The sequence below is a fragment of the Passer domesticus genome, chromosome 12, assembly GCF_036417665.1.
Source record: "Passer domesticus isolate bPasDom1 chromosome 12, bPasDom1.hap1, whole genome shotgun sequence".
Lineage (NCBI taxonomy): Eukaryota > Metazoa > Chordata > Aves > Passeriformes > Passeridae > Passer > Passer domesticus.
The window spans coordinates 1,892,099-1,916,858 of record NC_087485.1 but is presented as its reverse complement, the minus strand read 5'-3'; the positions used below and the strand labels follow the sequence as shown (position 1 = coordinate 1,916,858).

Genomic DNA, 24,760 nt, shown 5'->3' with positions numbered 1-24,760 from the left:
ATTTTTAAAACTTCCATTAGAGTTCTTTTAATTTGAAGAACAAAAGCATTTAAAATAACTTAAATTTTCATGTCTCATCTGAATCTGTGACTTGTTGAAGATGAACTGCTTAGATATGTATCCTAAATAAATATTGATGAGCAGAGTAATGACTTGGTAGCTGAGTTTGCTTCCCTCCTCCCTCTTCCCAAGTTCCCAGCAGCTCCTCCTGTCTCTTTTTGGACGTTGTGGATCACAGCAATGTCCTGGAAAGGGATTTTTTGGTGCCAGGATGGATTTTCCAGGCGTGTGACACTGGAGGAGCCTGCAAGGCTCTGGCATCCCTCCCCTCGTGCATCCCAAACCTAAACATCCCAAAGTGAGCAGGGGGAAGTGCCTCTCAGCTGTGGAGATCATCCCCCAGCTGTCAGAGGAATAAACAATTCCTGCTTTGCAATGATTTCAGTATGGGCAGGGCAAGCCCTGCAGGGGCTTTGGAGAATCAAAGCCTGAAGGCTCAAGGGGGAATTCCAGAGGTGCTTCAGCTTTTCCTCTGCTCCCTCCGTGTTTAGAGCAGCAGATTTTGCTGTCATGTGCTCTTGGTTTAATCAAAAAGACTCCAAATGTATGACCCTGCTGAGAAAAAATGAATTTTGGGAGCCAAAGCCCCAAAAAAAATCAGCCCCTTCTCCTCTCTGAGCAGGCAGGAGCTTTTTTTCTTGAAGGATCCATCACGTTCCTGTCAATTTAAAAGGACTCTGTCGATCACTTTAAGATAAATTCCCCATCCTAGTGCTTTTCTTTAGGTTTTAAAAACTAGAGGGAGTTGGAAAGTGGAGGGGCAGTGACCCAAATCTGCTTGGATTCTGTATTTAATAGAAATATATTTGTATTTTATACATGTGGCTGTTGGATTCTGTGCTGCACTTTCCCAAATGCACCAAAACCAGCAGGAATTTCTGGGTCACCTCAGCCTAACTCTGCCAAGTCCATAAAAATACTGATTTACCTTCGAATTTTCCAAGGAAATCTGTGATTCCTGGAGAATGGGAAGCAGCAGAAACTCAGAGTGTGCAATGAAACTCCTGCCATGGAGTTTGATTTTTAGGAGCTGGTTCTGAATGTGGGATGAGGATGGAATATTTCATGTCTGGTTTTGATCTCTTCCTCCTCAATTTGTTCTTAATTTGATTTCTTTACAGATTGTGGGGATTGTTTTGTCTTTTGTTCTTGACTTCTGACCTTTCAGAAAGAGAGGATTACGTCCCCAGGAACATGGTTTTCCTGGAATTTTCTTAGTTTATAATTAATCTTGGTTTTTAGGGAACTCCAACCCTTTCTCTCATTATTTTGTACAGCAGATCCTCCAAAAATTTCGAAGTGTTGAATCATTTCAGACACCACCTCTGTGTTTGTACCACATAAAATCTTTTTTTCCTTTGTATTTCCAAGCCTTTATTTTTCCTTTGCATTTCCTAGTTTTTATTTCCTTTAAGAACCACAGAAAGATTTATTTCAGAGCTGCTTGTGTTGCTCTTTTTAATTTTAATTGGACTCCCCCAGCTGTCTCCCTGTCTCTGATCCCTGCTGCACCTGTTGCCTTTTAAAGCTGACTTGAATTTTCCTGATTTTTGCTTTCTTCCTGAGCTTTTCCTTGCTGAGATTGGAATGTTGATCCTTGATTTCCCCTTTTCTCCCCTGTGGCTCCCTGAATTCTCTTTGCAGCCCTTTTTGTCTCCCAAGCTGCAGCCAGCATCTCTCTGTCTGTATAAATCACCCCAACTCCTGCAATTTATGAAATCACTGACTTATTTGTAAGTCTCTGGTGTGTTTTTTATGGAAAGCTTCCTTCAGGAAATGAGATTCCTCCCCCCAAAAAAGCAAACTTTGGGTTTTTATTGTTTTAAAACAAGGACATCTCTTTTTTTTTGAGGCACCATTCATGAAAAGATCACTAAAAACACACTCAGCCAGTCTTAAATCATCTAAATCCTGTACTTTACTCTTCTTTTATGGGCATCCATCTTCCAAATCATTGTCTTTTGGTCCAAGTGCTGATTTATATTCCTGCCTGGATTTTTTCTGTGCTCTTCTGTGGCTCGTGGATGCTGTGCTGTGTAAAATGTCAGTGTTTGATGCAGCTTTTGAGAGTAAATGATCCAAAAACCCCTCCAATCCCTTCTCCCTGGAGCATTCCTGTCTTTTCTCTCCTCTGGATTTCTCCAAGTGAGAGGTCTCATCTCCAATATCCTGATTTCTGACTGGGTTGGGTGTGGGATGTGTGGGAATGAGGCAGCTGGGAGCTCTCCTGCCTGGAATCATTTGTGGGTAGGGAGCAGTCAGCACGCTCCACTTCTGCTATTGTGTGCACATGTTTGGGGGATTTCTGTCTTTTCTGCAGGTAAATCATGCTTTTACTGCCAATGGGAACTTTTTATCTGTTTAAAAACTCCTCCAGTGCCTTTAGGATGAGATTTTTCCTGGTAGGAAATGTCTTGCTAAGGACCTGGTTGTAAAACAACATTTTAGATTGTGACAGTGACTGCACAGATTTTACACCTGAAATTCATTTTGGGTTTTTATCAATTAGTTTTGTGCTTTTGAGTTAATTTTTCAGGCCTGGTTTGCACATGACCAGGTCTGCAGTTGAGGTAAAAATCTCTGCAAACAGCACTGCTTGTCTGGAGCAGCTTGCCACCCTGACAGCAACTGGGAATTTCATGAATTAAGGGAAAGAAATGAGGATGCCTGGCTTGGAAAATCTGTTCCTGATGGTTTAGAGCTCTGTAGCCTAAAATCCCCCTGTCTGCCCCTGTCCTGGTGAGGCTGTTGTCTGTTTGCCATGGTTTCCTCTGGAGCTGTTCCCTCTGTGGAGCTGGTGGTGTCTGCCAGCATTTCCTGGCCATTCCTTAGCACACTGATTAGTGACCAGGAGGGAGAATCATGGAATGGCTTGGGATGAAGGGATTTAAAATTTGTTCAATCCCAACCTTCCAGTATGCCAGGTTATTCCAGCCTGGCCTTGGGCACTTCCATGGATCCAGGGACACCACAGCTTCTCTGGGCACCTGTGCCAGGGCCTCTCACCCTCACAGCCAGGAATTCTTTCCCAAAATCCCATCTAAACCTCCTCCCTTTCAGTTTTCTGAAGGTGTTTTCCTTCCTTCCCTCAGTCAAGCACTTTTGGGGATGTTTTGTGTCCCAGCTCTGGTGCTCAGCCTGTTCCTCACACTGCAGCTGAGACTCCTGTCCTGAGTAATTGATACCACTTTTATTTCCCTTTGAGTTGAGTGGCACCCTGGAATATGCTATGGATTAAATCCAGTGGAGTCCTGGAACATCCCACAGATTAAATCCAGTGGCACCCTGGAACATCCCATGGATTCAATCCAGTGGCACCCTGGAATATCCTGGAATATCCCACAGATTAAATCCAGTGGAGTCTTGGAATATCCTGGAATATCCTATGGATTAAATCCAGTGGAGTCCTGGAATATCCTGGAACATCCCACGGATTAAATCCAGTGGCACCCTGGAACATCCCATGGATTAAATCCAGTGGCACCCTGGAACATCCCATGGATTAAATCCAGTGGCACCTGGAACATCCCATGGATTCAATCCAGTGGCACCCTGGAACATCCCATGGATTAAATCCAGTGGCACCCTGGAACATCCCATGGATTAAATCCAGTGGCACCTGGAACATCCCATGGATTCAATCCAGTGGCACCCTGGAATATCCTGGAACATCCCATGGATTCAATCCAGTGGAGTCCTGGAATATCCTGGAACATCCCATGGATTCAATCCAGTGGCACCCTGGAACATCCCATGGATTCAATCCAGTGGCACCCTGGAATATCCTGGAACATCCCATGGATTCAATCCAGTGGCACCCTGAATATCCTGGAATATCCCACAGATTCAATCCAGTGGCACCCTGGAATATCCTGGAACATCCCACGGATTAAATCCAGTGGCACCCTGGAACATCCCATGGATTCAATCCAGTGGCACCCTGGAATATCCTGGAACATCCCATGGATTAAATCCAGTGGCACCCTGGAATATCCTGGAACATCCCACGGATTAAATCCAGTGGCACCCTGGAACATCCCATGGATTCAATCCAGTGGCACCCTGGAACATCCCATGGATGACTCTGGAATAGCTCCAGCTCCCAGCCAGGCAGCTTTTCCCTGGGATTTTCTGTGTCTCAGCCCAGCCACCAACACCCCAGGAAAGTCACTAAAATGCAGTTATCAGTGAAATATGGACTTTTTTCCTCCAGACCCACCCCGAGCCCGTGCTGGTGTTTCCTGTGGGGCTGCTGAGGCTGGGGCAGGAGCTCAGACATTCTGGGTTTATTGGGCACCCCTGCAAGCATTGCTGGGCATTTCTTGCTCTGGGAATGGCTGAGCTCAGGGGTTAATCCACAATGTTCTCTGCTTTTGCTGACACCCATGGAAAGGAAACTTGCACAGCAGCAAATTGGAATTCCAGCCCATTTTCCTCCTTTCCCAGTTTGGAGACACCACCCAGGGTTGTAAAGTTCTCTTACTTCTTGCTGTAAGTTAAAAGTGAGAAATCTTGGGGGACTTCAAAGCACTTTTGAAGTAGATTTTGGAGTCCAGTGTTTTCTTCCTGTGTGTTCTCTCCTTTATTTCAAATTGCTCCTACAAAAAATAATTAAAGCATTGTAAAAATAAATTTTATTTTAAAAAATGATGCCACAAGAGATCCAGTTTTCCACTTGGCTCTGTTAGAGCCTGCAGATTTCAGGCTTTGAGGACTCTGGGCTCATTTGTAATGCAGAGGAAACTGTGGAGCTTTTAGTTTGTGCAAACCTGGAATTTTGTGGCTCCAGGCTTCAAATCATTTGTCTTGCAGGAGCAGCCCATATCCTGTTCTTTAGGTTCTATATACAACAGCTTAAGCAAGTCCTTCACAGGATTAGGAGCCCATCTGAGAGGAAGATGGAAAGCCCAGTAAGTGGAAAAGTGGAAAAGATTATTTTACTGTGCAGGGTAGGGAAAGGAAAATGAGAATTTTAGAGATTCTTGAAGCTTTGCCCTGTGGAGTAAAAGCATCTCTGGCAGCCTTGGCTTGTTCACTGTTTCACCTCTGAATTTTGAAGCACAGAAGGTTTAGAGTATAAACATATTAAATGTTCAGAGAGCTCTGGTTGAATTTAGGGGGTTTAAATCAGAGAATCCTGCAGTGGTTTGGGTGGGAAGGACCTTAAAGTTCATTTAATTCCATCCCTGCCATGGGCAGAGACTCCTGCCCTGTCCCAGGGTGCTCCAGCCTGGCCTTGGGCACTCCCAGGGATCCAGGGGCAGCCACAGCTGCTCTGGGAATTCCATCCCAGCCCCTCTCCACCCTCACAGGGAAAAATCCCTTCCCAATATCCCACCTACCCCTTTCTTTGTCAGTTTAAAGCCATTCCCTTTGTCCTTTCCATATAAAAATCCATCTCCCTCTTTTTTAGATCGGCAAATATTGAATTTTTCAGGTTGTTTTTTTGAGTTTTTTTTCATTCTGCAGCTGTGGGGGCTTGGAGTTTTTTGCTCTCCAGTGCTGGTGCTTTAGGAAAATCCAAACCCCTCAGCAGCTCCAATGAAATGGTGAAAGTGTGCAATAATTCAAGCTGACAGTGCACAACATTCCCAGTTAAATTCCCAGTTTTAAAGCCACTCCTCACTGTGTTTATGGAACACTTTGGCAACTCAGCACCAGGGGCTGCAAAGTTCATCCTGAGGCTCTTAAAATGCCTGAATTCTGGAGCAGCTGTGCAGAGGATCCTCATTTTGGGCTGTGTTGTTTACTGGATTTGGATCAATTTTGAAAAGAGTCAGGTTTTTTTTCTTTATATGGATTTTTCTGCAGTTTCTTTCTTCAGCAGGAGGCAGTTTTGTACAGTCAGACTTACTGTGGGGCACTGTCAGTGAGGAGTAATCCTTGCTCCAGCTTTGGCTCTGGAGTGCTGGATCCTCCTCTTGGTTTGTAACAGTGCAGCTTCCACAGGCCCCAGGGCAGGTGATAAAATTCCATGCACTGCTGGCATTTTAACATCCAGAACTGTGCAGGTGAACAATCACTGACTTTTGGAATTAGTTTTGCTGAAGTCCTGTCACTGCTCAGCTTTGGGGCTCTTTGTGCAGGTGCAGAGCCTGGTGTGTGGGACTGAGTGTGTCCTCTCTGTGTTTTCTGGAAAATACAGGTTGGTGTTGATTATTGTTGTCAGATTAAGCCCTTTTCTGACCCAGAGATGGGGCAACTGAGAGGTGTTTCCAAAACTTTTATTCCATTTTCAGTCTTGTGAGAAGGGTGAGACAATACAGATGTTATAATTCACACCATCACAATTAGAAGTCAAATATTTCCTAATTACAATACACTATAAGTGTTTCTTGGCCTATCAGCTTTTGCCACACCATACTGCAAATGCCTTAAAACCAAATTGTCCCTCATGAGTCCTGCTGCAATGCATTTTTCATAGTTTTGTTTCTCCAGAATATCCAGTCTTTTCTGTAATGCCACCCTTTTAAACTTGTTCCTATTCCATCTCTCTCTCACAATGTCTGTCCTATTCCATGGCATTTCTAAGGTACATCTCTAAGGTATTTCTGTGGTATGTTCTGCTGTATTTTTACAATTCTCTCCTTTTCCCATCATTCCAGGCCACCTGTTTTACAAGTTTGGCATCACAGAGTCGGACTGGTACCGCATCAAGCAGAGCATCGACTCCAAGTGCAGGACAGCCTGGAGGAGGAAGCAGCGAGGCCAGAGCCTGGCTGTGAAGAGCTTCTCCAGGAGAACCCCCTCATCCTCCTCCTACAGTGGCTCAGGTACAGCCCAAACCTCCCCTCCAGAGATAAATCCCTCTTGGTTTCCTAGGTGAATTTTAATTTGGCTGCCTGGCTTTGCTGAGGTGCTGACAATGTGGAATCCTGCAGTGGTTTGGGTGGAAGGGACTTGAAGTTCATCTAATTCCACCCCTGCCATGGGCAGGGTCACTTTCCACTGTCCCAGGTTATTCCAGCCTGGCCTTGGGCATTTCCAGGGGTTGAGAGGCAGCCACAGCTTCTCTGGAAACCTTCCCACCCTCACAGGGAACAATTCCATCCCAAAATCCACCTAACCCTGCTTTCTGTCCACCCCCATGGATTCTGCTCCTGCAGCTTTGTGCTGTAATTTTGTATTTTTACCACGCTCACTTCTTTGAGGAGAAAGTCCAAATATCCTTGCAGTTGTTGTTCCTGGGAGGAATGAAGTGACTAAATCCTTCCCAGTGTGTTCACACCATTCAGTGGGACGTGCTAAATGCTGTTCCTGAAGTGTTTTCCTCTGCAGACATGAAATGTGCTGTAGGTGATTCCATATTTCCATCTAGGTATGGAGGCCTGGATAACAAATGAAAAATCCTGACCTCAGGAGTGTTCTCTGAGGACATTTCTGGCTCATGCTTTTAATATAAAGCAGTGTTCTGGGACTTTTGTACATTAGATATTAAAACCAGGGCTTTGGAAGGCAGCCCAAAGAAAAGGAAGTCAGTTTATTTGCCTGCATAAAATTTTTGGTTGCATGTTAACACTAACCACTGTATCTCATGCAAAGAATGACAAAATCTGCTTTCAATGGAAAATTTTATGTGCTGGAACAGGGAATCCCATCCAAAAATCTCAAATTAAAACAACTAATCAATGTAATGATAACCATAAGCCCTCTATGTTGATGGGATTTTTACTTTCAGTCTTTCAGCAATCAGTATTTCAGGGTAAAAAGGCAGCAGTAGGTGGATGTTACAGCCTGTGCTCATTAGCCTGTGCTCCTTGAGTGGTGTTGAGATTTATTATTCAAATTATTCATCTTCAGGCTGTTTTGGAGGTTTGGAGACACCTGTAGAGATGTAAAACTCAGAGCCAGTGGATTCCTGTCTCTGTAGGATCACGAGTCTGGGTTGGTTTCTTGGTGTGGTTATCCCATGGGATCCCAGCCTGCTCTGGGAGGGAAGGGCCTTAAAGCTCATCCCATTCCAGGGACCTTCCACATCCCAGGCTGCTCCAAGCCCTGTCCAGCCTGGAACACTTCCTGAGGTATTCCCAAATCCTGGCACTGCAGTGCCGGAAACCCTTCCCCTAAAACAGGGATTTTCAGAGTTGTTTTTAGCAGCAATTAATTTGCCTAACTTAAAAAACATAAATATGGCATCCTGAAACTCACTCAGCTGTGCCCTGACTTTGCTTTTCCTGGCTCTGAGGAATTTTGGGGATGATTGAGCACAGGAAGAGCTTGTCACCATCCCTGGAGACATCAAAATCCACCTGGGTGCAGCCCAAAGCCACCAGTTCTGGTTGCCCATGGTTTGAGGAAGGACATTGGGTTAGATCATCTCCAGAGGCCACTTCCTACCTCATTTCTTTGGGATTTTAATTTTTTTAATGACTTATTGCACACACAATTAAGAATGCTGAATTATTTGCATCACAACAGGATTGTTGTTCAAAGTCACTCCTCTTGCACTTGCTGGAAATGCCAAAGCTTTGAGGCTTTTCCTGCCTGTTGGGATTAACAGTTCCTGGAGCACGTGGCTTTCATTGGAGCGTGGTGAAAAGTGACAGCAGATTTCCTCTTTGCTCTGTTCATCACATGGCAAAATTAACTCTGGAAATGACAGCAGAGCAGGAGGCTGAGCCCACAGACCCTCCCAGGCTTTGGAATTTGCTGTTCAAGAGGGATCAACCTGCAGGGAAAATCATGTCTGGGGAGCCTGGTGGGAAAACACAAATGGAATTTCTTTGTGCTTCCCCCCCAGAGATGTTAATTAAGATTTTTCTGCACTTAACTGACTGTTAAATTCAGGCAGAAGTTGCTTTTCCTGATTCTCCCTGGTGGTTTCCTTGAATCCATTGCCTTTTTTTGGAAGGGAGGTGTTGATTGCTGTGCTTTGCTCTGCTCTTGGAGCCAACAGTTCAGTACCTAAGGTGTGTCTTCCCCATGTTTTTTCCCAAGCAGAAACATCCATGTGGTTGCCATGATAATTTCACTGGATATTCCTTTGGAAAAGGTTGGAGTCTGTGCAGGGAATGCTGTAGGAAATGAGGGGTTTGGGAGGAGGATTAATTGAAAAGTGCCTTCTTCCTTTCTTTTCATTTCTCTTCCGATTGTTCAGGCTGTTATCACAATTTTCCATGTTGGAATTTTTAATTAGTTCCCTGAGTTTGGGATTTCTGTGTAGATTTAGGCCTGTGCTGAGGTGTCACATTAAAAACTGGATGTGCAGCCAAATCTTCAAAGCTGTTCCACACAACTGGGGCTGAGGCAGGGGGAGGTGATGCTTTACAGCTTTATTTCCATTGTTCTGGAATGGTTTTTTCCTGCTTTTTTGGGGTTTTGGGATGGTTAATCCATCCACCCTTCCCTTGCTGGGGCTACAACGAGGAGATTCATCCCTGTTTGTGAGGAGAGGTCTGAGGGTGGAGCTGGGCACCAGGAAACAATTTTGAATTCCAGAATTCCTAAGTGGGAATCCCTCCTGCTGTGGAATCTGTTTCTTCTCCCAGGGAACAAGGGGCAGGATGAGAGGAGATGTTCTTAAAGTTGCACCAGGAGAAGTTCAGGTTGGAATCAGGAAGAATTCCTTCATGGAAAGGGTTGTCCAGCATTGGAATAGTTTGTCCAGGGCAGTGGTGGAGTCTCCATCCCTGGAAGTGCCCAGAAATCCCATGGATGTGGCACTTGGGGATGTGGTGGGTGGTGACCATGGTGGTGGTGCTGGTCCTGATGAACTTAAAGGTCTTTTCCACCCTTAACAATTCCATGAAAATGAAAATCCTCAATGGGTAAATAGGAACAGATTAGAAAACACCAAAGATTCTGCCTTAAAAAGTGATTTTAGCTGAGAATTAAACCCACATATCCTTGAAGGTTCTTTGGGAATGCTGCAGGGTTCATGTCCCAGATGTCCCTTGGGAACTGGTGGAAAATTCTGGAATTCAGCTGTGGCTGCTCCTGCCAGGGTTTCTCCAAGAATCCCAGTAGGAAAAGCGAGGCTCGATGGTTTCCAGGGATTTCTCACTGCTGACAGCTCCTCTCCCCAAGCTGCCTGTGCTCCTCATGGCTGCGTTTGTTTGTAGTGGGCAATGTTTATAAAAGTGATAAATATTCCCTTTGTCTGCTCCGAGATGAAGAGGGGGAAAGCAGGACTCAGAAAGGATGTTTTGTTTTCAGATGTGGCTGAATCCCCTCTCTTCTTTCTTCCTAAGAGAGAAAACCATCAAAAAAAATTCCAACAAAACAGAGTAAAAAAACCCCAATTTTGGTTGTTGCAGTGAAGCCAAATTTAAATCTATTTACAGGTGACCATAGGAGAGGTTCAGGGTGATTCCATCCAGGCTGTGGCTCCTCATGCACCTCCAAAAAGCACAATACTTTCTGTCCTCTGAAGCCAAAAGTAATTTAAAAATCAAGACTTCTGGGCCTTACAGTTAAAAATGCATTTCAGTATGTGAATATCACACATATATAAAAAATACATATTTCTCTGCTGCAGGTTTTATTTCTTTGATAATCTTTTATCACAACTTAATCTAAAAATAAATATTATAAATTAAGGATTCTGTATTTGCACACTGTGATTTGGCTGAAGATGAATTGTAATTTAGCTCAGTTGAATTCCATAGGGGAAAACTGGGAAACACCAAGGAAAGACCAAGCCCTGAGGGAATTTATCCTTCAGAATCCTGGGGGAATTTGTCCCTCAAAATTCTGAGGGAATGTGTCTTACAAATCCTGAGGGAAATTTGTTCCTCAAAACCCTGAGGGAATTTATCCTTCAAAATCCTGAGACAATTTGTCCCTCAAAATTCTGAGGGAATGTGTCTTAATCCTGAGGGAAATTTGTTCCTAAAAATCCTGAGGGAATGTGTCCCACAAAATCCTGAGGGATGCTGCTGGGAGCCCTGAAGGAGCAGATGATAGCAGTGGATTTTCTCAGTCATCCCAACAAAATGCTATTTGTAAATAAAAAAATAAATACAGAAGTGAATTGCATCAAGTATTAGGAATAAATTAATAGAAATGGGTGAAAAACTGAAAGAGGCTCAGGTGAGGATTTTTTCAGGATATCCATTTCTTCCAGTGGCTATGACAAATCCAATGGTTCCCAGTTAGAAAAATCCCATTTTATTTGGTTGATAAACTCCATTTATCATTTATTTGGTTAAAAATGCCATTTTTATTTGGTTTGGGCAGTTTTTCTGCAATATTCAGCACTCTTCAGCCAGTTGGGATTCCTCAATCCCACCTGGAATTCCGTGCAGCAAATTCCACTTTGCACCAGAGCAGGAAAAGCTGGAATTGCACAGGGAGCACCAAGGCTGCATTTCAGGAATTAGAAAAGCTCTGCAGTTACCTGCTGAGACGGGAGGGATTAAAGGTGTGCCCAACAGGCAGAAAAAATGTGGATTTGTTGTGTTTGCCTTGGTTCCTGTGGAAATTTGTGGCTGGAATTCTGTGTTCCAGCTCCTTCACAGAAGCAGAGCTGCCTGAATTGTCAACCAACCCAACTTTTCAACAAATAAATAAATATTAACTTGGTGGTTTGGAGTTCCCATGCTCAGACCTAAACCTCAAAATTATCTTTGTGCCCAAACATTTCCAGACAGGAGGAAAAAAAAACCCCTTAAATGGCTGATTTTATTAAAGAACATTCCCATTAAAATATTTGAGTGAATAAAGCTCATTCCTGCAGAACTAACAGTGTGTTTGCAGAATAAATCTTGGAGTATTTAGTGGAGATATTAAAAATTAATGGTTTCTGTCATTTTTCCTTGCCTTTTGCCTCTTCTGTTTAGAAGAATCCTTTCCCTGCAGCTGGAAAACCTCAGACTGGATCTATAATGTGTCCATTACAAGTTTTTACCCTCTGGAAATCCCACTGAGGCTTTCCTGGTGGTTTTTGTCCCTGTTTCATGAAGATAACTCCCATTTTTTATGTTCAACGTTCCCTTTTCAGGGGCATTTCCACTCTGCAGTGTGAGTTCTGCTCAAATTTAATAAATCAAGAAATCCACCTGTCATTTTGAGGTTCAAAAATACAATTCCACCCCTCACGTGTGTCAGTATGAATTGTAGGGGATGGATCTTGGAAAACAATTGGGAGATTCCCTTTATTTATAATGATAAATTATTACTACTTTATAATTACTTATAGCATTAATAACAATAAATTAGCATAACAATTTAATAATGATCAATCAATAATGAAATAGTGTAATAATTAAATATTAACATATAAATATAAATTATTATTAGTTATAGTATAGTTACAAATAATTATAATATTAATTTCATTTCTCGCAATAATATTATTTTTCACAAAAATTTCATTTCCCACAATAGACGGGATGGGTTTTTAAAGGTGACCTTGAGGTGGTGGTGGCAGAAATTGTTCTCAGGTGACCAAAAACCATTGAATTCCTCAGGAAAGCTCTGTGGTTTGTTTCTGATGGGACTTTTCCAGCTGCAGAATCTGGGATTTAGATCCCAAAAAGTGCTTTTTTTAAAATCAGGAGTGTCACTGTGATATTTTCTGAAAAATCCCTTCACCAGGATTTCTTCGAATCCTCAGAGAAAAATGTAAATAATAATGATCTGATTCTCTTCCCCTGTCTTTGCTGGAGGCTGTTTACCAACAGGTGCATCTTTGATTGGTTCCATGAGAATTAATTTTACTTAATGACCAATTAAATTTACTTAATGACCAATCACACCTGGCTGTGTTGGACTCTGAGTCAGTCACGGGTTTTTATCATTCATTCCTGTTAAACCTTCTGATGTATCCTTTTCTCTAGAGTTTAGTGTCGTTTTAGTATATAATATACTGTAATATGATATGTTATACTATAATATACTGTAATATGATATGTTATACTATAATATACTATAATATACTGTAATATGATATGTTATACTATAATATACTGTAATATGATATGTTATACTACAATATATTATAATATACTGTAATATGATGTTATACTATACTATGATATGATATACTGTGGTATGATATACTACAATATCATATACTATAATATAATATAATGTAATGTAATGTGATATAATATAATATAATGTAATATAATATAATGTAATATAACATAATGTAATATAATATAATGTAATGTAATATAACATAACATAATATAACATAATATATCATAATGTAATATAATATACTATGCTACAATATACTCTAATATAATATAGTATACTACAATATGATATACTATAATGTAATGTAATATAATGTAATGTAATATAATGTAATATATCATAATGTAATATAATATACTATGATATACAATATACTCTAATATACTATAATATACTATAATATAATATAATATAATATAATATAATATAATATAATATAATATAATATAATATAATATAATATAAATTCTCAGAGAATCTTCTGAGAACATGGAGTGAGATTCATCTCTTCCCTGGTCCTGGGACGCTCACAAACACCACACAGCCTTTGGAATTCTGTGGGGCTGAGCAAACATCCCCCATGCACAGGAGCAGGAATGCTGGATGACTGTGCCCGTGGCTTTGACTGCCGTGGGGTTTGAGGAGCACTTTTATCATGGAATAAATCAGAATTTGGTGTCTTTGTTGCAGAGGGCTCGCAGAGCTCGGTGTCAGCCTCCAGCGAGCTGCAGCAGAACCAGCCCCAGGCCCTGCACTACGCCCTGGCCAACGCCCAGCAGGTCCAGATCCACCAGATCGGAGAGGATGGACAAGTGCAAGTAGTATGTGCTCACCTTTCCTACTCTGCTCCAAAGCTGCAGGCTTATGGAAAAAAAATAATAAATTGAGTTATTTAACAAAAAAATGCCATGCAGGATTTCCTCGCACAATCAGTGCACTTCGGTTATTATATTGAGAATTATCAGCCTTTTCCTGGCTGTGTTTATGTAGTGAATTATGCTTCAGAGGTAGTTCTGGTGTGATTCCACAACAAAATCACATTTATTTATTTGTTTTTCTGCACTCTCAGGCACTTTTGAACATCTGGGAGCTGAGTCCTTCCCATGTGTGTTTGTTGAGCTGTGTGTCTATCAGTGAAAGTTCTAAATATTGACATTTTTTAAGCCTGACACTCCCACCACCACTCAGGCCTGATGGCTTTTATCTGTGCTTTTAGTGTACTCTGAAAAAAACCACCTTCACTTTAATTCCTGTGTCCCACAGGGCACTACAAGGATTGTTTGAAATTCAAATTCTTTTTAAGAAGTGTCCTCAGTGAAATAATTCTCTTTGTGCAGGAACTGGGTGGAAATCTTCCTTTTCCACTTCATTTTGCCATAACTTTTCAGTATTATCCTGGGAATTTCTTTGTCTTTGAATCACATTTAGATTTTAAAAGTGGATTTTCCTGTGGATCTGTGGGTGAGATTTAACTGGTGACTGAAAAAAGTCTTAAAAGACAAGATAGCAAAGAAAATGACAAGAAATACGTGACTTTAATAGAACAGATGGTTTGTTTGTAATGCAAGTGATAAAAACTTGCCTCATTAAAAGACCTGGACATATTAATTATCCTCCAAATTGTGGAATCCAGGGAAAAACCTGCTATAAATGGATCTTCTAAGCATTCCATCTTTTTCCTGGGAGCACTGAGAGTTTGATGTGAAGGAGGCAAAGTGATTTTAATCTCCCCCTGGGCTGGGCAGTGCTCTAATTTTCTCTGCAGCCCCTATTGTCAGAGGGACACTTTCAGTGTGGTTTTTCTCCCTATAAATAGGCAGTTTCCTTCCAAAGGAAATGAAACTGTTGGAAATAGAGGGATCTGTGTGTCTTTGAAAATCACAGGCAATTGTTCTTGTGTTATAAAATCAGAGGGGCCTTTGACAGAATTCCAAATGATTATCTTTCATCTCATGCAGGCATATTAAAATGAACACAAAGCTTTATAAAACCTCCAGGAGGTTATTTAGAATCCAATCTCCCCTCAGGTAAATCACAGTGGCTGGGCAGGATGCACGAGGAATTCCAGCCACTCTTCTCCTTGCTGGCAGCAAATGGGACCAGGAGAGTGGTGGGAATGGGCAGCAATTCCAAATATTACAGGATAAAAACCATCAGGGCAGATTGTCACCAACATCAATCAGGGGAATTGCTCAAATTAATGATTTCCTGCCAGATCCCAGCAGCTGAGAGTCCTTGGCGTGGTCTGTGCTCCAGTGAACGAGGAAAAAATGAGATTGGAAACCTCGCTCTTGGAGATATTTATTGTTGGTGTATCTGTTCTAAAACTGAGTTTTCCAGATATTTAAATTGAATTAATGTTTCAGTCAACAACGCAAGTCAACCCCAGGCTTGGTGTGCCAGTCAAAAAGGCAATAGAAAAATACACATTTTAGATTATTGTTGTTATTGTTATTATTGGTATATGATGATGATGATGGTGATGATGATGATGATGATGATGATGGTGATGATGCCTGTTTTCCTTCCCCTGAAGTGGACATGAACCAGTCTTTGGTCCAAGTCCCTGTGCTTTTATTTCCATCCAGAGCTGGGGCAGCACAGGTGCACTTTGTGTTTTTAAAGCTCCCCGATGGTTTCATTGAACGTTTTACTTCCCTCCATGAAACTCTGCTGCCTGCCAGGCAGGAGCTGCTTCCTGGAGCTGTGATTTTGCTCTGATGCTCCTTGGTGTTTTCTTTGTTGTGGATCCCACAGGGCCATCTCCACATAGCCCAGGTGCCCCAGGGGGAGCAGGTCCAGATCACGCAGGACAGCGAGGTGAGCAAAGCCTGGGGGCTCCTGGGAACCCTGAGGGCTGAGGGGAGATGAGAAATGGGCTGGAACCAGCAGAAAATGTGCTTTAGAGCCTGCTGCTTCTGTCTCTGGGGTCTTGGGGGGTACTTTTTCATTATTATTATTAATATTTATTTTATTTTTATTATTTTGATTTATTTTCCCCTCCCTCACCAGCCAAAACAGCTCAGTGTGTGTTAATTGTTGCATAAGGCTGATGATCTTTGGAAATTCAGTACTGATAGAGTTTAATAGGAAACCAGGTGCTTGCAGTGCTTAAAAATGAAATTATTCTGTTTAGGTTGATGAACTAAATGTGGTCAGAACACTCAGGGCCTTCAATGGTTGAACAGGAGTTGGAGAAACCTTCAGCCACCATCTAATAAAGAAATATTCCAGGATGCATTTACCCTCCATTCCTGACCAGTTTATGTGGCACTGCAGTATTTGCACTTCTTAATTTTTGTCCAGAAAAATAGTCCAGTGGATTGGGATGGATAAATGGATATGGATAGCTGGAAATGGATAAATTCAATCCCAAACCCTCCAATTTTGGCTCAGTTCCCAAATCCAGGTGGATTTCCCTGTGTATTTGCTGCAGTTGTTGGTTATTTAAAAATCTCCTGACTGCTGTTCTTGGATTTCTCATGCACTTTGTTTAAATGCAGAAGGAATAGAAAAATCAGGTTAAACATTAATACAGGCAACAATTTGAATCTGTCCCATCTCCCTGTCAGGGTTTTTCCCTCGCTGGGAAGTGGATCTGCCTGGCTTGGTTTAATCCCTGTCCAAAGAACCCAAATCACAGCTCATAAAACCACTTTGTGAAGGAATATTGTTAACACAGGCAGCTACTGGAGAATAAATATTATCATAAAAATTCTATAAATATTATAGTTAAAGGCTTGTCCTTTGAAGGGCCTGTCAGGCCTTGAGAGGGAGAAGAAAGGATTAAAATATCCTGGCTCTAAAGTGTGGTGCTGCCATAAAACGGAGGGAGTTTTTGGGTAAAGAACCACTAAAAACTGATGATTCAGCAGAGATTGCTGGACTGGATCCTGAGGTTCCAGCACAGCCTGGATCCTTTGGCTCTTCTTGTCTGGGGGACTTTCAAAGGCTGCATTTGTCCCTGACAGATGAAAACATCTGGTTTTAAATTGATGACAATGTACACAAGTGAGAGAGGAGCTGCCAGCAGGAGAAACTGCACAAAAAAGGGGATTTTGTCCTCCAGAATGTGCTGTTTCACTGCGAGGCTCTTTTGGGAAGCTGCCTTTCCTTAATCCAAGTGTACTTTTGGAAAGACATCTGTGAGCATGTGAATAAAAACTTCATGTCATAAAGATTTCCTGATTGGACTTTGGACCTTAAAATACTTTGATTTATTGAGATTTTTTTATTATTATTATTATGATGGATGTAATCCCTGTAATAGAACTGTGTTGGTTTTCAGTATGAAATGAGGATAAATAAAAAGCAAATAGTAAATAGCTCGGCAACCCTGTAAAAGTGTTAGATTGCTAAATCTGGGATAGGGCTGGATTTCAATTTGCAGGTTTATATAAAGAAGGAAAACCAGAAGTTTTACCTCAGAAAAATTTTGCATAAAACCAGATTATCCAACAACTTCTAAAAGCAAAACATGCTGGGTAGGAAAAGTCCTTGCTGTTGAGGCTGAGCTGAGCTGGACTGCCTAAAGAATATTCAGCAGAATTCCTAAATTCACAGATTTCCTTCTCATTAAACAGATTTTTCTGCCCTTTTTGCAATCCCAAACTCGTGCTGATTGTCCCTTCTCTCCTTTTCCAGGGAAACCTGCAGATCCACCAAGTCCACGTGGGGCAGGACGGGCAGGTAGGAGCAGCACTGGCTTCCAGCAGCATTTTCCTTGCTCCTTGATGTAGATTGGGATAATCCCCATTTTTAGTGCCTGTTTTAAAGAGCCAAACCTGCTCTGGTGAAAGAAATAACATGGAAAAGGATAAAAGCTGATGGGAATATTTCATATTTGGCTCAGCTTGGTTCAGCAGTCCTGCAGGATGTTTTCTCCCTCTGTTTTCTCCCTCCTTTGGGCAAGGAGGAGCTGGTTGAGGACAGAGTGCCCAGGGTGTTCCTGTCTGCTCTCCCCAGTCCCCAGGAACCCAACATTTATTGAGCAATTACTCTTTTTATTTACATTTTATCCTTTTCCACGGCATGGCTGTCCTGAGGGAAGCAGATCTGCTCTTGTTCTTGTTGATGAGAGGTTTTATGAGGTGTTCCTGCAAACAGCAGGTGAGGAAAAGCAGCTTTTCCTTGGCTGAGGAGTCACTGACCATGGAACTGAGCTCAGGATTCCCAGAACTGCTCCCATTTGATCTCAGACACACTTGAAATGTAAAATTCTGCTAAAACAGAGCACAAAAATCCTCCTGCAAGAAGCTTCCAGGCCTCATGAATCAGAGTGTGATTATTATTATGTTTTGTGTTGGTATATCTGTTTTAAAACTGAGTTTTGCAGATATTTGAATGGAATTAAAGTTTCAGTCAACAAAGCAAGTCGGATTCAACAGGAATTGTTTGGTTCCTGGTGAATCTGAATAAATTGGGAGACATTTGGGGTCCTGCTGGGATGGAGGCTCTGCCCTCAGCAGGGTTTCCATTGCTGGGAAATATTTTAGTTATGGTTATTTTTAGCAGATTAAAAAACAGGAGCAAGCAAATATTTAAGGAATTTTTAGGTCCATTCTGATAATTACTGAATCAGGGTGTGAGGAATTGTTTGGTTCCTGGTGAATCTGAATAAAGTGGGAGACATTTGGGGTTCTGCTGGGATGGAGGCTCTGCCCTCAGCAGGGTTTGGGGCTCAGAGCAGCCCCCAGCACTCTGAACTTGGCAGTATTTGGATTCCAACAAGAAAATAAATCCTGGAAATGTTCTTTGCTCAGGGCTGCATCAGAGGTGCTTTTGCAGAAGTGAATCTTGGGAAGGTGATTTTTTTGAGATGTTATTTTGGTATTTATTGGGTTTTTTCCTTCTCTGTGAAATATTGCTGTCCAAATTACACCTTAACACTGGGTGGTTTTGTATCTGTCTGAGTGTGGCACGTAGATTAAATTGAATTTATTTGTAATTAAAACCTCACAGCAGTATTTTCCCCTTGCATTTTCTATTCCTGTGGATATTTGTGTGTCCACATGTCTGTGCATTCACAGGGCTGTGTCATGGATGTGAGAAGGGAAGAAAACCATGATTAATGATCTTTTTTGGGATTTCAATGATGTTATCTGTCTGCATTATCACTCAGATTTGGGATTACCTCTCTCCTGCCTCAGTGGTTGTTGGCTGTACACCTGTGGATGGGAAATCATTTTGACATCCAGGTTTTAGGGAATTTTTTAACTATCTGTGCTCTGAGCTCTGCTTTTAAACTTTGGTTAGAACAAAGGATGACGTGCTGGGTTTTTGCTTTTTCCTCGCTCACTCAGCTGTGTTTTGGTGTGAAGGAACTTCAGTGCCTTGAGCATCACCAGGAGCATTCCCAGGAGCCCTCAGCTCCTCCAGAAGTATTGGCTGGGAAATTGGTGTTTTTAGTGGAATAAAACCAGGAGCAAGCAGATATTTTGGGGATTTTTGGCATTAATTACTGAAAGCTTCAGCAGCAGCTGAAGCCCTGGAGGGGGTGAACAGAGGGGAGCTCTGGGGCTGCTGTGTGGGACCTGTGAGCCCCCAAAGCTGCCCAACAGGAGGAGTTAAACCAGCTCAGCTAAACCCTGCTGGTGGTTTAAGGCTGGGAGTGGAACTGATCCCTTTTCCTTGGCACCAGGAGGGGGGTGAGGGCAGGGAAATGCAGCACAAAGCAGCAGCTTCCAGTCACTCCTCCAAGAAACTCCTGCAGTTTTCCCACCTGTCCGGTATTTTCCAGGCTTTTTCCTGCATCTTTTGAAGCCTAATTTGGATAAATCAGGAATATGGAGAATCAGGAATATATGTGGGGCTTCTGTGGCTGAATAATAAATATATCCTCACTGAAGACTGAATCTGGGCCTGGCTGCTGAATGCTCCCTGTGACCATTTCCCACAAAATATTTCCCCAAAAAATTGCTGTTTTCCAGGATTTTCTGGGCACAGAGCAGGGCCTGGGTGTTCTCCTGTGCAGGTTTGGTGCTGCATCTTCTCCATCCCAGTTCCAAGTGAAATATTCACAGAGCAGGAACCTGGGAGGTTCCTGGGAGCTGAGGCAGAAAACAGCACAAACCTTGATGAGATGTTAGCAGGGAAATCTCCAAGGTTCAGGTGCTCAGGTACCAAATCTTGGCTTTTCTGCAGAGTTTTGCTGATTGTGCTTTCCTCCATCCTGCCTTCTGTGTCCTGGTGGTTGCTCTGAGCTCAGATTTTGTTTTTCTGGCATCCCTGTGCATGGAATGAATGAAATCATTCCAGAGGAGCTCTGTCTACCTCCACATGTGTTCTATTAGCTGGAAGTCTCAGATTTCAGTGCACGTTTAATAAAAACCCCAAACTGCAAAAATAATTAAAGCTTTACATTAGTGAGCCTTGAAACCTCAGAAAAGTGGGAATGTCTCATTTTTATCTTTGCATTTTATCCTTAGGAATTACCAGAAATTTTCACTTTTGTCTCCTCTGATTACCTGCCCTGCTTCTTTCCCCACCTCCATCCTTTTTTTCCTTGGAGTTTTGATCATCCCAGGAGATGTTCAGTGTGTCCTGTGTCTCAGGGATACACCTGGGATATAAAAAACAACAATTCCAGGAGTTTCCCACTCCTTAATTCTGTGTTTTAGCCATTCCATGTTATAGACCCTCACTGCCAGTGTTTCTCCAATTTAGGGATTAATTAAATGGCACTGGGGAAATGGTCTTTAATTATTGCCTGGCTCTTAAATGGAAAAGTTGATGTCCTTTAAAACCTAAAATAGGATTGTGTGTGTTCAAGGAGAGCCAACGATTTGTTCTGCTCAGGAAAGAAAAACTGGGGACAATTGCAGCATTTAATTCACTGTAGGGGAGTGGGAAAAAGCAGGAAAATCCAGGATGGGGCTGGCAGGAAAAAGCCAGAGAGTGCAAAGAGCTTTGGGAGGAGATAAATCTGCAGGATTGCTTCTGCCATCTGTTTTTCTAAAAAAAAAGTTGGGATTTTCTGAATTGTGGACACAAGTGTGTCCCAGGTGAGCCTGGAATGAAAGGGGTGCTCTGGAGAGAGGGAGGGGATCCCATCAATCCCATCCCATCCCATCCCATCCCACCCCATCCCATCCCATCCCATCCCATCCCATCCCATCCCATCCCATCCCATCCCATCCCATCCCATCCCATCCCATCCCATCCCATCCCATCCCATCCCATCCCATCCCATCCCATCCCATCCCATCCCACACTTCTTGGATGGAGCAGGAATTGCATTTTCTGGCCCTGCATTTTGCCTCTGATGACTTCAATAATACAATATTACCCAAAATGGAATATATTATCCTAAAACTCCACATAGAACCCCAAACTGAATGTATTATCCCAGCAATCAATGTTAATTTTTAACAATGTTAAATGTTGTTAATGTTAATTTTTTAATTCAAAGTTTTCCACTCCCAGACCTGTTTATTCCCATGTTTTTATTCCAGTCTGGAGCAGGGCTCCATTGGCACTCCCTTGAAGTAATTTAAATCTCTCAAAATTAACCTTTATTTCATTTACCAGGATGGATAAATATTCTCAGAGACTTCTTTTCCAGATATTAAAATATTATTAAAACATGGCTATTTAAATGATCCAAAAATAAGACAAGAACCTTCTAATGCAATTCTTAACTTGCACAAATTTAATTTGCACAGATTATATACAAATTTAATTTGTATATAATTCATTTAATTGGAATATTCTCGATTTAAATACACTGCAATCCTTTATTTGAGTTGCTCAGTCACAAATGAATGCAAGGGAGGGATTTTTTCCCTCTCCCCAGCCCAGGAGCAGCAGAGGGCAGTAGCATTAAATGATGCTGAGTTGTTTTCTGAAGGAATGAGAGGGAATTTGGAGGGGGAGAATTGAGCTGTGCAAATTCTGTGCTCCTGCTGCTGCTGTGGAATTCCAAAAGGTTTTCCCAGTTCCAGCTCCTGGAATAACACACATGGAGAAATGCTTGTTACAAGAAAAAAATTCAATTAAAAACTCAGTGCAGCTCAGCTGGAGCTTAAAAACTCCTTGATTGCTTTGGAAAAAAATGTATTTTTAACTGATAATTCTTCGGGAATTGTAATAAATTGTCCTGAATTTGCTCCTGGTTTTAGGAGCAAAAAGGAAAAGAATAGTTTGGGAACAATTGTGCTTTGTGCAAACTCCCTGTGAAATCCCAGGGTATTTATGGAAACGCTATTTATGGATAAATAAAATTGTTTAAATATTTAATTATACATAAATAGAAGCATTTTACAGGCAAGATTTTTTGGGTTTTCTTGAGGATTTTTGTGCATAAACGTTTTAACTTGGTGTTCATAGAGCTTCTCCTCATTTTGTCCCTCAGAGTAATTAATCCAAAACACAAAACTGACCCTGTTTAGTTCTCAAAACTTAATTTTTAGGTGAAGTAGTATTTTAGCAAATGAAAATGGAGAAATTTTCTTTTAAAGCAGTCCTAAAATTTAGGATTACAAAAGGCTTGAGGGAAAATTCTCTGACTTGGTGATCAGAGTCATCCAAAATATCTCCAGGAAAATGAATGTTGTAAGGAAAACAGGAATATTTCTGTTAAATCTGGCTTTAAATTAAGTATAATAAAATATTTATATGTACATAAGTGCATGTAACACAGATTTATGCCTGATTAATTTGTACTTTCAGTGCAGAATTTAGGATGGGTTTGGAGAAAGCTTGCACTTAATTTGGAAGCTTAAAACAGAATAAAATAGTGCCCAGAAGGATAAAAAGTGAGCTCCACAACTGAAACAAATTGGGCCCATTAAATAACAATAATAATAATAGTAGTAGTAATAATAATAATAATAATAATAATAATAGCAATAATAATAATAATAGCAGCTATTATTATTGCTATTATTACTATTATTACTGTTATTATTACTACTACTATTATTATTTATTTAATTACCATTTAAACCATTATTATAATCATTATTATTTTAGTAATTTTATTTTTATTATTTGATTGTTATTCATTTTTATTTAGTTATATTTCATTATATTGTAATTATTATTAATAATTTAGTGATAAATGATAGAATTCCTTTACTCCATCACAAATACCAGACCTGCAGTGACACCCAACCAAACAGAAAATGAGGAAAACCTTCAGGAATTTGATGGGAAAAGCCATTTTCTGTAGTTACAGAGCCCAGGGGTTACATTAAAATGCCATTTTTGCTCCATGGCAGAATGGCTGCGCTGGGGGCAGAGGCTGGGCTGGAGCTGAGCTCTCCCTGCAGCATTCCCAGGATTTCTCTTTATGGCAGCAGCTTTTCCAGCTCCCAGGCCCAAGTCCCTCTCTCACCTCACAAACCTCTCCTTTCTCTTTGCCTTTCTGATCAAAGGCAGCAAAATGCGCAGAGAACCACCAAAATCCGCTTTCATTTGCATTTGATATCAAACAGGAATTTCTTTTCTCCCCCTCAATGACTTCTTTCCATTTTCTGGCTGCTGGGAAGAATGACCAGAGGTGATTTGTTAATCTGTTACAGGCAGTTCTTTGATAGTCCCTCAGTTCCAAGTGATCTGTGCTTGTAAAACAAGATTTTTTAATGAAGCCTTTGGACAAGGAGAATATTTTCTGCCTGTTTTTTGATTTTTCTCCTCAGAGAAAGTGGGTTTGTTCCATTAAAATTCCATTCAAGCAGACAGGAGCATTTATAATGCTCCAAAGAATACCTTCTCTATTTTGGAGTATATTATGTTCTTTATTCACCCAAATCTTGTTTTAATATTGCTGTAAACTTAATAAGAAGAGATGAGATAGGAAGTGATAATCTTTTAAATATAAGGAAAAATCATTTTCTCCACCTTGATAGGAGGCAGAGGTCTAAGCTGCCTCTTATTAGAGCTGTTGCTAATAAAAATCTCTGCTTGTAGGCTGGCAGTGCTCACAAAGCTATCAGGGCTCATCTGGAGAAATCATTTCTTTTTTGTTTTGTTTATTTTTTTTTTCCTGCTCTTCATTTATGATTTTTCTCATCACGTGATGCCAGCCCTGTCCTGGTGCTCCACATTTCCCTTATCCCATCCCTGTGCTCCAGTCTCATTTATTTGGAATATTTGGGGTGTCAGGAGAGTTCCCTGCTTGGGAATCACTGCTCATATCCCAATCCCAAGCCAGGTGGGATTTGGGGATTTTTAACCTGGAGAAAAGGAGCTCAGGGGAAATTCCCTCTCCCTTCCCACTCCCACAGGGAATCTTGGGGAGTTCAGGGCTCCCACATTTTGTGTGGCAGGGTTAAATGGCATTTTGGGGTGGTCACAGCTTTGGGAATCTGTGGTGACTAAAAATGGGAAATGGCTCCTCTTTTTCATCTTCTCTCTGTTAAAAAAGTGCATTTTTGCCAACTTCAGGCACCAAACCATCCCTTAAAAAAAATCAACCCCAGCTGAAGGATCAGTTTCTCTTTTTCAAAGCAGACCTGTGTGATTTACAGAGATTTTTAACAGGGCAGTGTTAAATACAGTGAAATTTGACAGGTGATTGACTTTTGTTTGTGTTCAGAGATTTAATCCTTCACGTAGTTCAACTCCATTTCCAGGCCAACTTTCCAGAATCCTTCAAATATTTCAAACTAGCTGAGCAATAAATAAATGTTATCTACAGAATTCTGATAAACTGAAGAAGGATGATCCAAGATCCTGAATTTGGGATTAGGTTTGCACATCTATTAAATAAAACCCTACCAGATGAGCACTTTAAGATGCTTAAAGATGATCCTCAGTTGTTTTCGGAAGGAAT

The 24,760-nt window shown here is 41.4% G+C and overlaps 1 protein-coding gene across 3 annotated transcripts in view; it reads left to right on the top strand.

Moving 5' to 3' along the window:
- BANP (BTG3 associated nuclear protein) overlaps positions 1-24,760 on the top strand; it is a 112,662-nt gene that overhangs the window by 44,129 nt on the left and 43,773 nt on the right. For 2 of the 3 annotated variants that reach the window (XM_064386284.1, XM_064386285.1), the window contains exons 8-11: positions 6,666-6,833; positions 13,675-13,805; positions 15,733-15,804; positions 17,629-17,673. In XM_064386284.1, coding sequence (XP_064242354.1) covers positions 6,666-6,833; positions 13,675-13,805; positions 15,733-15,804; positions 17,629-17,673 — 416 coding nt within the window. The remainder of the gene's footprint in view (positions 1-6,665; positions 6,834-13,674; positions 13,806-15,732; positions 15,805-17,628; positions 17,674-24,760) is intronic. The other variant, XM_064386286.1, reaches the window with a different exon arrangement.